This window comes from Symphodus melops (genome assembly GCF_947650265.1).
Source record: "Symphodus melops genome assembly, chromosome: 6".
NCBI classification, from domain to species: domain Eukaryota; kingdom Metazoa; phylum Chordata; class Actinopteri; order Labriformes; family Labridae; genus Symphodus; species Symphodus melops.
The window spans coordinates 765,102-777,636 of NC_136696.1; the positions used below are offsets into that span (position 1 = coordinate 765,102).

General features: G+C 40.4%; 2 protein-coding genes and 1 long non-coding RNA gene across 3 annotated transcripts in view; all 3 read left to right on the top strand.

The window, feature by feature from the left end:
• The window catches only part of LOC306825396 (uncharacterized protein), a 498,202-nt gene that overhangs the window by 54,556 nt on the left and 431,111 nt on the right, over positions 1–12,535 (top strand). The gene's annotated exons all lie outside the window — the stretch shown is intronic.
• Positions 3,811–5,812, top strand: LOC306825405. Its single transcript, XR_013779255.1, has 3 exons — positions 3,811–4,172; positions 4,326–4,442; positions 5,388–5,812. It is a non-coding gene; the product is annotated as an uncharacterized lncRNA (long non-coding RNA).
• Positions 8,847–12,535, top strand: part of LOC306825776 (uncharacterized protein) — a gene marked incomplete at its 5' end in the record, with an annotated part of 41,997 nt that continues 38,308 nt past the window's right edge. Inside the window, 3 exons of the mRNA XM_079346733.1 lie at positions 8,847–8,897; positions 11,922–12,032; positions 12,291–12,403. Of these exons, the coding sequence (XP_079202859.1) occupies positions 8,847–8,897; positions 11,922–12,032; positions 12,291–12,403 (275 nt within the window). The remainder of the gene's footprint in view (positions 8,898–11,921; positions 12,033–12,290; positions 12,404–12,535) is intronic.

Below are 12,535 nucleotides of genomic sequence, written 5' to 3' on the forward strand. Positions count from 1 at the left end.
CAGTGTTGTCGAGTTTCACAGATCACTCTGTTCGCTTCACCTTTACTGTATTTATCAGCATGCACACCTGAACCTGCTCCACCTGCTCCCACTGAAGCTGCCAACATGGAGCGAAAGCTGCTAAAAACATTGAGGTACTGTTTGTGATCTTTTCCCTGACTTGCACTGAAACAACAGGAAATCAGAATGTGTTGTTTTAGACTGTGACATTGAGTCGAGCTGCGGGAGCTTATTTCTGGGATCAGTGAGCGTCTTTTAAAGCTGTGTGCACTTTGTCTCTGTTTTCTCTGCTTCAAGGAGTGCATCTATAATGGATCTGAACACTGATGAAGGAGCAGTTATTGGTTTATCGGGACACATCACATCTCTGTGATGGGATCAACAAAAACCTCAGATGGTAACGTGTGTGAATCCACCGCTGCCTATAACAAATATATTCTCTAAGATAGGAGCGCTGGAGCTGCATATTCTTCTGTTAGTCTGATTGAAATGAGAGAACCATGTGCCAGCTGAAACACTTTCCTTTCAGACGTCAAAGAATCAAATGAAACATCCTTTAAAAAGAAATATATTGTGCTTTTAGTGTTAATAATACAGAATTATAACTACAGTGGCTGGGAAGTCAAAAATAATAAAAACTTACAAAGCTGGAGAGAGATTTAGATTTTTATAAAACAAATGTACAAGTGGCAGAACACCTTCAAGAAACAAATTTACCAATAAATAAAATCTTGTCAGACACGAGACGCACCAAGCATCAACCTCCAACGCTGAAGTGCAAAATCCTGCAGTTCCTTGAGTGTCCACTAGGGTCAAATGACAAACAGAATTTAATTCTAAAATGATTTAGCACATTTTTAACATCTACTGAAAATGAGAGATTTATTTATTTTAAAATTCTCCTTCTGTTGCCTCACACCTGCTGAAATCAGCACCTCACTATGTGGTCGAAGGCACAGAACACTGAGGTGCAGGAAGGCTAATACATCTAATACGATCAGGTTACACTCTGACAGGCCGACATGGTCACAACACTGTTTGCTCTCATTCACACACCTGGCTGTGATCACCTGTAGTCTTGGCTTTCAGCACATTAAGTTAAAGCTCCACATAGTGTTCAGGAGAGGAATTACACACTTACACAAAGGAAGACAGAAAGACAACAACTAAAGAGGGTTTAGTGGTTGTCATGGTGATGGTGTTATAAAGGTGGGATAAGTTGGAGGTGACCCGGCCAGGGCTGAATGTGACTCTGGCTCCAGCAGAGTCATCGGGCTGCACATGATGCAGCTAAGCTTGGCTGCTGTTTGGAGAAAGCTTTCAATATTTGTCCAGCAGGTGGCGCTGCTGCTTTAAAATGAGCTAAGTGGGGATGATCTCAAAATCTGAAACTTTATGCAAAGATAATTATCATATTGATATCAAACAGCTGTGACATAGATCACAGGTTAGTGTTCATCTTTACGTAATTTAATTTTCAGAGAGGAATCTCCTTCAGGAGTTTACACTTCTGTAGGATCTCCTTCACACACCTTCATCTTCTTCTATCATTTATTCACAGATTAAAAAGAATTACAATTCCATTAATCCAAAGTCTGTGACCTGGTGACCAGCTGCCTGAAGAACCACAACATGTTTTAGTTCCTCCATTTCCCTCATACTAAGCAATATTTATATTTCTGCTACAGTTTAGTTCATATTGTGTGATATTTACATTTTATATTTCAGCAATATCTATCCATAGTTTACTATGCTGCTACCAGTAAATAACTTTACTATACAGAGCCCAATTTACCTTCATTAGAGTTACTTTTTTATATTCCTCTTCTGTGATTTCTTTTTAGCTGTGTGCACTTTAAGATGAAGCAAAATTATGTATTGACAATAGAGACACTCTATTCTATTATTTTCTGGTAATAGAAACACTAACCTCTAATCACTGAACATATGAACACAATGAGATTAAAGGCTAGGCTATAGAAAGCATTGAAGATGGTGATACTGTTGTTATGTAGGACTGTATGCATGTATGTAAGACTCCTGCTTCTTCATTAATCTCTATATAAACCTGCAAACATCTTTGTAATCGACTTAAACTGACAGATGTCTCATCTTTGTCACTTTGTTGTGAAATTAATAAAAACTCTGGAGAAGTTGTTTTTATTCCGACGCTGACTGTTGGTCTTGAACTCATCAACACGAACAAGACGTGTCCTGCGCATGCGCCGCACCTTTTGACGCAGCCGTTACCTTTTGAATCCAGAAGAATCGACAGAAATCAAGAAGGAAGAAAGAAAACAACTTTACATTTTTCTGTGAGAGAATACAGGGAGACTGATGTGTGAGTAAGCTGGGGTTTGTTTTAATCTAAAGTAAATTCAGTTTAAGTCCAAAACCGGAGTTAAGACTGTTCCTAGCTAGCAGCAACCAGACCAGTGTTTGAGTTTAACACAGTGACCGTCCTATCCGCTCTCTTTCAGTCAAGTGTGTGCAGTGCATGTGTGGTAGTCAACAGCTACTGGAAACAGAAGATATAATATACTTATTGGATGTATCTTTAATGGAAAAACTGTAAAAACAGACTCGCTGACTGGAAGACAGCCCTTATCACGGTCACACTTCAAACCTAAACACCGACATCTTCAGTAAAGATGACTGAGTTAAATAACTGCATTCCTGTCGGTCCACTAACTCACCTGCCTTTCTGCACACTCTTGACCTGTTCACTCATTACACATAACCACATGAAAACGGTTACTGAGGACAATGTGCTGGTGAGATTATCTTTTCTCCGAAGCTCATGAACGCCTCGTTAGAGACGATATTTGGCGGCAAGCGCGAGCGCTTTTTGTCTTACTCCACTTTAAACCGATAAGTGATGGTTGGCAAAAAGAAGGAAACATGACACAAGAACTGAATATTTTCAAACTTTTCAGCGAGACAAGGACAGGAGAAACGCGTGAGTACACTGAGATTTCATTATATTAATATTTATGAACGTTTAAACTTTAAAGGACTGGTTTTAAGTTGAGCTAGCTAGCAGGATGACACGGCTAATGTTAGCATTAACCCTCTTGGGGACACTTCAAAACATGTTTTACTGATCTTTTTGTCATTTTGGATGCTCTGGCATTCATTTTTAACAAAGTTGTGTATTGCGACTCAATTTTTATAAATGGAAATGATTAATCTCTATATAAACCTGTAAACATCTTTGTAACAGACTCAGACTGACAGATAACCCTGCTCTGTCACTTTTTGTGCCTTGACTAAAAACCCTGTAGAAGTTGTTTTATTACGATACTTAATGCTGTACTTGAACTCATCAACATGAAGGAGAGGTCTCACTGACTTTATTGTCACAAAGAAATGATGTTTGATTCAAAATATAAAGATATAGATTCTAACTGTGCTCCCCGCAGACCAGACAAAAAGACTTCTGATAATGTCCAAAAGTTTTTCTTATGTTGTCTTGTGTGCCTTGTTTATTCTGTTGTTGTTAGACACTGAAACCATCAATAATATAATTTCTTTGTGTGTTTAATAAGTTGATGCAATAAGTAGATGTTATTTTATTTCCATCGTTTTAGCAGCGTAAGTGGAGTGTTCAAATAAGTTGATTTCAGTTAAAAAAAAATATATTCATAAATATTTTGTGTGTTATCTGCATTTCTTTAAAATAATGAAGTTTTGCACTTTCATTTGAAGAAATATCCCAGCTCTGATTGAGTATATTAAAGTAGAGACCATGTCAATGAACTATGAGGGCAAAATACTAAAACAAAGTAAGTTCATTTATCGTAATCCAGGTAAAATGTAGTGTTCACTGAGATCATTTTTCTCTACTGTTCTTCTTTTAATGTTTCTAAAATCTAATACATTTTTAAAAACTTAACTTACACTATAACATATGACCCGTTTCATAAAAACATCATACCTAAATGTATTTTAAAAGACTGAAATACTTCCTGTTTGCGGCCACATGAACAACTTTAACACTGACTTCTTTTCTCTTAGACGCTGCACAGGGATTTAACGGCTGTGTATTTATTTTACACCATGATGATTCTGATCCATGGATCACATGTGGCTTGATACCATGGGGGGTGATCTGATCATGGATCATCTGGAAACTGTTTCATCACCAGTCTAACATCCACAACATGCTGAAGGTAAGTGATCCCAATTTACTCTGTTAAGTTTGCTGACTTACTATCCAAACCTAGTTAGCTTAATGCATTTTACTGTGAGCTCAGCAGAGAGGTCATGAAGAAACCTGAACTGATGATGGTAAATTATAAATTTTTATTTCATGTTATAACAAGGGGAGGAGAAGAGACTCTGAGCTGATATGGGTTTCTAATAAAACAATAAAACTGAAAGAGTTCCTGACAGTCTGAGCTCAGACTCTATTTTGAGTGGACCGAGCAGAAGGACACAGGGTGAGTTTAATTTAACATTATCCTGACTTTACTGTTCTAACCTCAGGTTCATGCTTAGTAATAATTTAAACTGATCAGAGACAGTACAGGATCAGCTCTGTGAACGTGGAGTACTTCCTCTTTTCTCAGCTTTTAGTCAACAAGTAAGGTCAAGTAAAAGTTATGTAGCTAAAAATCTGAATCGTCCTGAATCAGACTTGTTTGTCAGGACTCCTGCGGTCGACGCTCTCAGTCTGTGTTGCTGGTTTTCTCTCAGATGAAATAAAGTCCAGAGGACGTCAGTGCTTATGTTCCACATTCATGTTAGATAATCTCCACCTCCTCAAAGTAGTTATGATAAATAATGGATCTTAATAAAATGTTCTCAGTCACTAACGTCTCAATAAAATATCTATCTGACCAAAGGTGGTTTTATGACAGGATTTGATCCTTACAGGCATCACAGACTTTGTTTTATATCCTTCTAGAAATAAAACAGTTGCTCCAAAGGTCATAACTGCTGTTAAATATTAACATACTGCTTTAATGTTTGAAGTTTAAAATTCTAAACCTCGATATTATCAGACACACAGGAAGGATAAATGTTTGAACTAAATGTATATCAAACCCTAAAAGCAGACCAGGGTCAAATACCAAGCAGGGAGTCAGATCAGAAGGACAAATCAGGTTAAGATCAAAACAAAGTGCAGTGATGTGTTTGATCAGGTACTAAGGCAGACAGGAAGAGAGGCAGAGTCACATAAAGGTTCACATTAGGGGGCGCTAGTAGCCAAGTGGTTGGTGTCATTTCCTGCTCTCTCTCTCTACCTGATTTATGAATCTATCTCTACTATTAAATCATTAACAAAAGGACCACAGTAGGTATTAAAATATGGAGGCTTAACCATCTCTATTTAACATAACCTTCCTGTTTGTGTCTTACTTGTATGTCTTCCTTGTCCTCAGGTCGATGTATCATGAACGCCTTTGATTGTCCTGAGCAAACTGGAGATCAGAAGATGAACGATGGAGGAGACAAAGAGGAGGACAGAGCAGAGTCTCCTCTGTCCAGCTGTATCTCTATGAAGAGTGACAGGTCTAAAGGTCGTCCTCCACACTTCAGTAATGAACCAGGACCCTCAGATCAGAAGATGAATGATGGAGGAGACAAAGAGGAGGACAGAGCAGAGTCTCCTCTGTCCAGCTGTCTCTCTATGAAGAGTGACAGGTCTAAAGGTCGTCCTCCAAACTTCAGTAATGAACCAGGACCCTCAGATCAGAAGATGATTGATGGAGGAGACAAAGAGGAGCACAGAGCAGAGTCTCCTCTGTCCAGCTGTCTCTCTATGAAGAGTGACAGGTCTAAAGGTCGTCCTCCAGACTTCAGTAATGAACCAGGACCCTCAGATCAGAAGTAAGAAAACTTCTTTAAATCCCCAAAATGTCAAACTACAGAAATGTGCTTGTTATTAAGAACAAGAGTGGAAACAATAGAATAATTTAATAGACATTTGATGCATGTTTGTGAAACAGTGATTTTATTTACACCACTGACTGAAAATATTGTAACACTTCCCAAGAGACTCAACAGCATTATCAATAAACTCAAACATGTTAATTTTCAGGTTTTGTGCAAAACCAGGTTTGAATCCCCATCAATGGTTTTAATCTCATCTTATCTTTTTTGGTCAAAATCTTCTTTTTTTTATTGAAAATCAAACATGGTGTACATGAAACGCAGTGCTGTTCAGTCAATGAAAAATAAAGGAAGTTAGCGCAGTCAACAGCCACACCTGCCAAGGCAGAAAGAAAGGACACGTACAAAAACAGAGCTATTGACTGCACCTAGTCAGTAAGTAAAGCATGGACCTACAGCAGCAGTCTCTGTTACTGTACTTATTTTAGGTAATGGGAAAAACAAACAGCAAACCCGCAAACACAACAAAACAAAATATATATCCCTTATAAAACAATCCCTACCCCGTCGCTGCCAGTGTTGCCACGAGAAGAAATAAAATCCCCAGTCACATTACAGATCTAATTATGCATCTGAAAGAAATAACCAAGCTGCATCTGGATCAAGGCTTTTAAAAGTTCCTTACAGAGTTCAAGAAAGGTCCCCAAATTTCATCAAAATGAGCATTTGAATGTTGGAGTGAAAATCTAATTTTCTCGAGCTTTAAGCAATGCAAAACGTCTGTTAGCCATTGTGCATGCGTGGGCGGGGCAGCGTCCCTCCACCTGAGCAGCACGGTGCGCCTGGCCAGAAGAGAAACAAAGGATAAGGTCTGCTGTTTTTGTGTCGATAACTGTAACACTCCATCAGTGACTCCAAACAGAACAACAAGAGGATTGGGTTTCAGTTTAACATTTATCATCTTGGAAATATTATAAAATACCTCTGTCCAAAACTTGTTAAGACTAAGGCAAAGCCAGTACAAATGAATAAGTGATGCTTCAGCACTCTTGCATTTGTCACAGTATGGGTCAATGTCAGGATAAAAACGAGATAGTTTAACTTTAGAGAGATGAGCTCTGTGTACCACTTTGAACTGGATGAGGCAGTGGCGAGCACATAGAGACGATGAGTTAATGCACTTAAGTATAGAGCCCCAAGTGTCTTCCGTTAAAGACAGACCCAAGTCTTTCTCCCATGATCTTTTAAGTTTGTCTGTAGTGTCCAACTTTAGGTCTGCCACCATGTTATAGAGCAAGGTTTCTTAACCATGGGCCCTTCAAAGGGCCGCGAGCGCCACCTGCAGGGCCGCGAGGTGATAATATGTTTGCACCTCTGGGCCGTAAGGGCCCTGATCGTTGGCCTGCAATATACTCTCCGACCACCAGAGGCAGTATCATCAGTTAGAAGTAGGCCTACATCACGAGGAGAAAAATATTTAGCTTAATGTCTATGGACAAGTCTCAACTCTGCTAGGTGACTACCCTGAGGCCCCGTTTACACGGAGACGCTATGACAGAAATGCATCGAAACGACCCCACTCCGGATTCGAGCTACAGACCGTCTACACGGCAGGTCTTGCCTGAGTGAAAACGATGTAGTTCTCACGCCCGGCCAGTAGTGGGCAGTGGAACTTTACAACGTGTTTTATTGTTACAACAATATACAACAATTTTATTGTTTATATTGTGTTACTTATTTGACAAACATGCACTTAAACATGGTTTTATGAGCAAAATTAATTAAATGATCTTAACTTGTGCAAGGTTTTAAGCATAATTAGCCAATGTATAGGTTATATATTGATTAAAAAACATACAAATGAAGAACAGTATTCATTATTACAACATAGTGACACAAATAGCTATTAAATAAAAATGACCGCAATAGTTAAATCAGAACCATTCACTCGATTGGGCCCCAGACTACCTTGCCCTGAAAATGTTGGGCCCCAAGGTCAAAAAGGTTAAGAAACCCTGTTATAGAGGACTGAAATTAGTCCTTTTCCTAGAGGATGTTTCTGAGGACGAGAGAAGACGGGGAAACTTTGAAATGAGAAATTGTCTTGCTTGTAGGTACCTAAAGAAGTTAGATTTAGATAGATTAAACTTTTTGCTCAACTGCTCAAATGATGCTAATGCCTTATCAATGAATAGATCTTTAAAGTGTAAAATACCCTTCCTGTGCCAATCACAAAAAACAGGGTCATGCATTGATGGTTCAAAAAGATGGTTTGAGTCAACAGGGCTTAAAAGAGAAAAACTGTTAAGGCCAAAGAATTTCCTGAATTGAGCCCATCTTCTTAAAGAGTGTTTAACCACTGGGTTATTAATGGATTGGAACGGAGGGAGAGGAAGAGACGATCCCAGCAGCGCAGGAACAGACACCTTTTTGTTGGAATTTAACTCCATACCCACCCAGTTAGGGCAGTTAGGCTGGTTGAGAAAAAAAGACCAAAATGAGAAGCAACGCAGATTAACAGCCCAATAACAGAATCGAAGATTTGGGAGCACCAAACCACCACTGACTTTGGTTTTCTGAAGAAAGGTCTTATTGAGGCGAGGATCTTTACCCTGCCATAGATACGATGAAATAATTGAATCAAGCCTGATAAAAAACGCACTAGGGACAAAGATCGGTAAAGCCTTAAATAAGTACAACATTTTTTGTTGTTTGTTGTTCATTTTCATGACATTAATACGACCCACGAGAGATAAGGACAGAGGCGACCTCTGGGAGAGTTTCAGTTTAGTTTGGTCCAGCAGTTTGACATAATTCTCCTTGAATAAGTCTTTATATTTACGAGTGACTGAACTACCCAGATAAGAGAATTTGCTATTTTCAACTTTCAAAGGGAGTTTGCTAAAGACTAATGAGCGTGCTTCATTGTTGATGGGGAAGATTTCACTTTTATGGAAGTTTAGTTTATATCCAGAGTGTTGACCGAACTGATCGAGCAGTGATAAGACATGGGGCAGAGAGGTCGTCGGGTCCGAGATGAACAGCAGGAGGTCATCGGCGTAAAGAGAGACCTTGTGTTCTCTGCTGTTCCTTTCAACACCTGATATGGCCTTACAACTGCGGAGGGCAATGGCTAGAGTTTCAATAGCTAAATCAAATAGCATTGGGCTTAGAGGGCAGCCCTGGCGAGTTCCCCGATGTACATGAAATGGTTTCGACCGCTGGGAATTTGTGTGGATTGAAGCAGAGGGATTAGAGTATAGCAACTTTATCCATGAAGTAAACATTGGACCAAAGCCGAATTCATCTAAGGTACTAAATAAGAACTTCCATTCAACGCGGTCGAATGCTTTTTCAGTATCCATGGAGACCACACACTCAGGGGTCTCCCCGGAGCTCATATAGATAATATTAAACAAACGCCGCATGTTAAAATAAGATTGTCTGTTTTTAATAAAACCAGTTTGGTCCTCTGAAATAATAGTGGGATGTATGTTTTCTAATCTGCGAGCTAAGATCTTGGCTAGGACTTTATTATCTGTATTCAAAAGAGAGATGGGTCTATAGGAGGCGCAGTCCAGCGGGTTCTTTCCTGTCTTAGCTATGAGCTTTATACAAGCCTCATTAAATGATGGCGGGAGAGAGCCCTTTGATTGTGATTCAGACAAAACTGCACATAACTGTGGAGAAAGTAAAGATGAGAATTTCTTGAAAAAGTCAACCAGAAAGCCATCAGGGCCAGGACATTTTCCAGACTGCATTGAAGAGATGGCTGAGACGATTTCTGATTGGGTTATGGGCTCTTCCAATCTCTTTCTACAGTCTGGAGAGAGTTTGGGAATTGAAAGATTTCTTAGGAAGTCGATGGTAGTGTTGTGATCAACATGAGACTCTGAGGTGTAGAGCTGTGAGTAGAAGTCTCTGAAAGCTTCATTTATTTTTAAATGGTCCAAAGTTGTGAGACCATTGGGCATCCGTATCTCAGGTATACTTTGTTTAACTCTGCTACCTTTGAGTTGGTTGGCGAGTAGTTTTTCAGGCTTGTCACCATGTAGGTAAAACATGGACTTATCTTTTAGAAGTAGATTTTCAGTAGAATGAGTTGTGAGAAGAGTTAATTTGGTTTGAAGTTCTACATGCTTTATAGAGGTCTGAATTTGTACTTTGGGCATAATGTTTGTCGACGTCTTTAATTTGGTCAGCCAGCTCAGAGCGCTCTCTACAGGACCTTCGTTTCAATTGTGCAGTGTATGATATGATCTGCCCCCTGAGATATGCTTTAAGCGCATCCCACTATTAAGCTAGACATGTCAGGGGAGTTGTTAGTAATAAGAAAAAAGGCAATTTCTTCCTCCATAAATTTTACAAATGTATCGTCCGACAGTAAAGTTGTATTCAGTTGCCAATGCCTGCTTTTCTGTGGGACTCCAGGCAGGGATACTGTCAGAGTGACGGGAGCATAGTCAGAGATAATTATACTTTCATAAGCACAGGAATGGACAAGCGGGAGAAGCTGGATATCGAGAAGAAAATAGTCAATCCTGGTATAAGTGTGATGGACATGCGAAAAGAAAGAATAATCTCTATCGTTGGGGTGTAGGGAGCGCCACACGTCACGGACTCCATAGTTAGAGAGGAATGTCTGGATAGTAGAGGCTGATTTACTCGGTATAATAATGTTGGAAGAGGATTTATCTAAAACTGGGTCAAAACAACAGTTGAAATCTCCTCCGAATATGACAGAGTATGTGTTAAGGTCCAGGAGTAATGAAAAAAGTTTCTCAGAAAAGGACGCATCATACGAATTGGGGGCATAGACATTTACAAAAACGACGTGCGCACTATACAATTTTCCAGAGACAACAACATACCGACCGAACTTGTCAGAGACTACATCATGAGGATAAGATGAGATATTTTCATTAATCAGTATCGAGACCCCTCTGGCTTTGGCTTGAAAGGAGGAGTGAAACCTCTGCCCCCTCCAGCACCGCAAAAGTCGATCGCTGTCGGATTTGCAAATGTGAGTTTCCTGTCGGAATGCTATTTCTGTCTGAAGCTGTTTGAGGTGTGAGAAGACCTTTCTTCTTGTAATAGGATGGTTAAGGCCCTTGACATTCCAGCTTACAAATTTCAGATGCCTGTCCATATAGCTCGACGAAGAGGGATGAAGTGTAAAAAAGGTAGACCATAAAATAGTCCTATGCTAAAGCTGAAAAAGGTGTAAACTGGTTTTATGTGTGGATAGCTAAAATATTGCTGGCAGCGACTATACCCCTTACCTCCCTCCCCACCCCAAAAAAGAAGGCTGCTAAAAAAAAAAGCAGCCATGCTCTTAAAAATCATTGTCAAAACGAACACACTTCCTATCTTGCACTAACTGTAGAGTAACTCCAGTAAAAAAGAAAAATAAACGTGCGTATAAGCCCTTATAGAATTAGAATAAAATTATGCTTCATTTTTCCACAGTAGTGGCAAAAAATGAGAGGGGAAAAAACACCAACAACCCCACGGCAGGATGCTGAGAATACTATACAGAGCTACAGTGATAGGGAATTAAATCTTATAGAAACAAGTAGGTTCTGGACCGTCATATCTGAACTAAACGTTATGATGAGCAGGGGACGGTTATATAGAAACTGGTAGAACGAACACAGTATTCATGTGTAATAAAACTGACACAAGAGAAGTATACATGAGCAGACATTTCTGGTAGCTGACTTAGTTATAGACTGCGTAATGGCATTAACAGATGAAACAGAACAGAGTTACTCACGTGCGGGCGGAATGAAGACATACTGACAGGTAACAGAGTGCATAGTGCTGCACGTGCCGAGCACCGTGCCTTATACTGTTGCAGATATTGCTACCATTTATGTGTCCACATACACCAGGTCGCCCATTCAGATAGAAGTCGGTGGCTGAGAGAGGTTATCGATGTATTCTTGTGCCTCCACAACGGAGCCGATCCACTTTCTGGCTCCACTCTGCAGAGTGAGGCAAAGCCGCGCCGGGTAGAGTAGAGCAGGCTTTAGGCCGCGCTTGTAAAGTTCTGCCATGACGTCCTTATATTCTGCTCGCAGGTTGATGACTTCTGGGCTGTAGTCTTCCACAGCACGAATTGTTTGTTCACGATATTCGAGTTTCCCTCTCCGCCGCGCTTCCCTGATGAGGAGATCTTTTGCCTGGTACCGGTACAACCGCAGAATGACCGGGCGCGGTCGCTGTCCGGGGGCCGGTTTAGCTGCTAGCGAGCGATGAGCTCTATCAATGTCAGGAGGGGACAGCAGCGTCTCGGTTCCAAAAATCTCACACAGCAATTTAGAGAAGAATTTATTGGGTCGCCCACTTTCTATGGACTCTGGAATGCAGAGGATGCGAATATTTTGGCGTCTGCTGCGGCTTTCCAAGTCTGTCACTTTGGCCTTTAGCTTCACGTTGTCCTCACGCAGAGCGGAACAGGTGCCTTCGAGGTCCAAAACCCGCTGGCTCAGGTCTTCAGTGACAAGCTCGAGGGAGGAGACACGCTGGCCATGTTCTTCCACTGCAAGTCGTGTCTGGTCGAGTTTGGAGTGAACAAAGTTCTGAATTCAGCAGCTATCTCCTCTCAGTGTTTTTCAAGCAGCCTCCAGTGTTAAGCTAGCCTCGTCTTTTTTGCTCGTTTTAGTGGCTTTCGAAGCCATTTAAAAAAGGATTT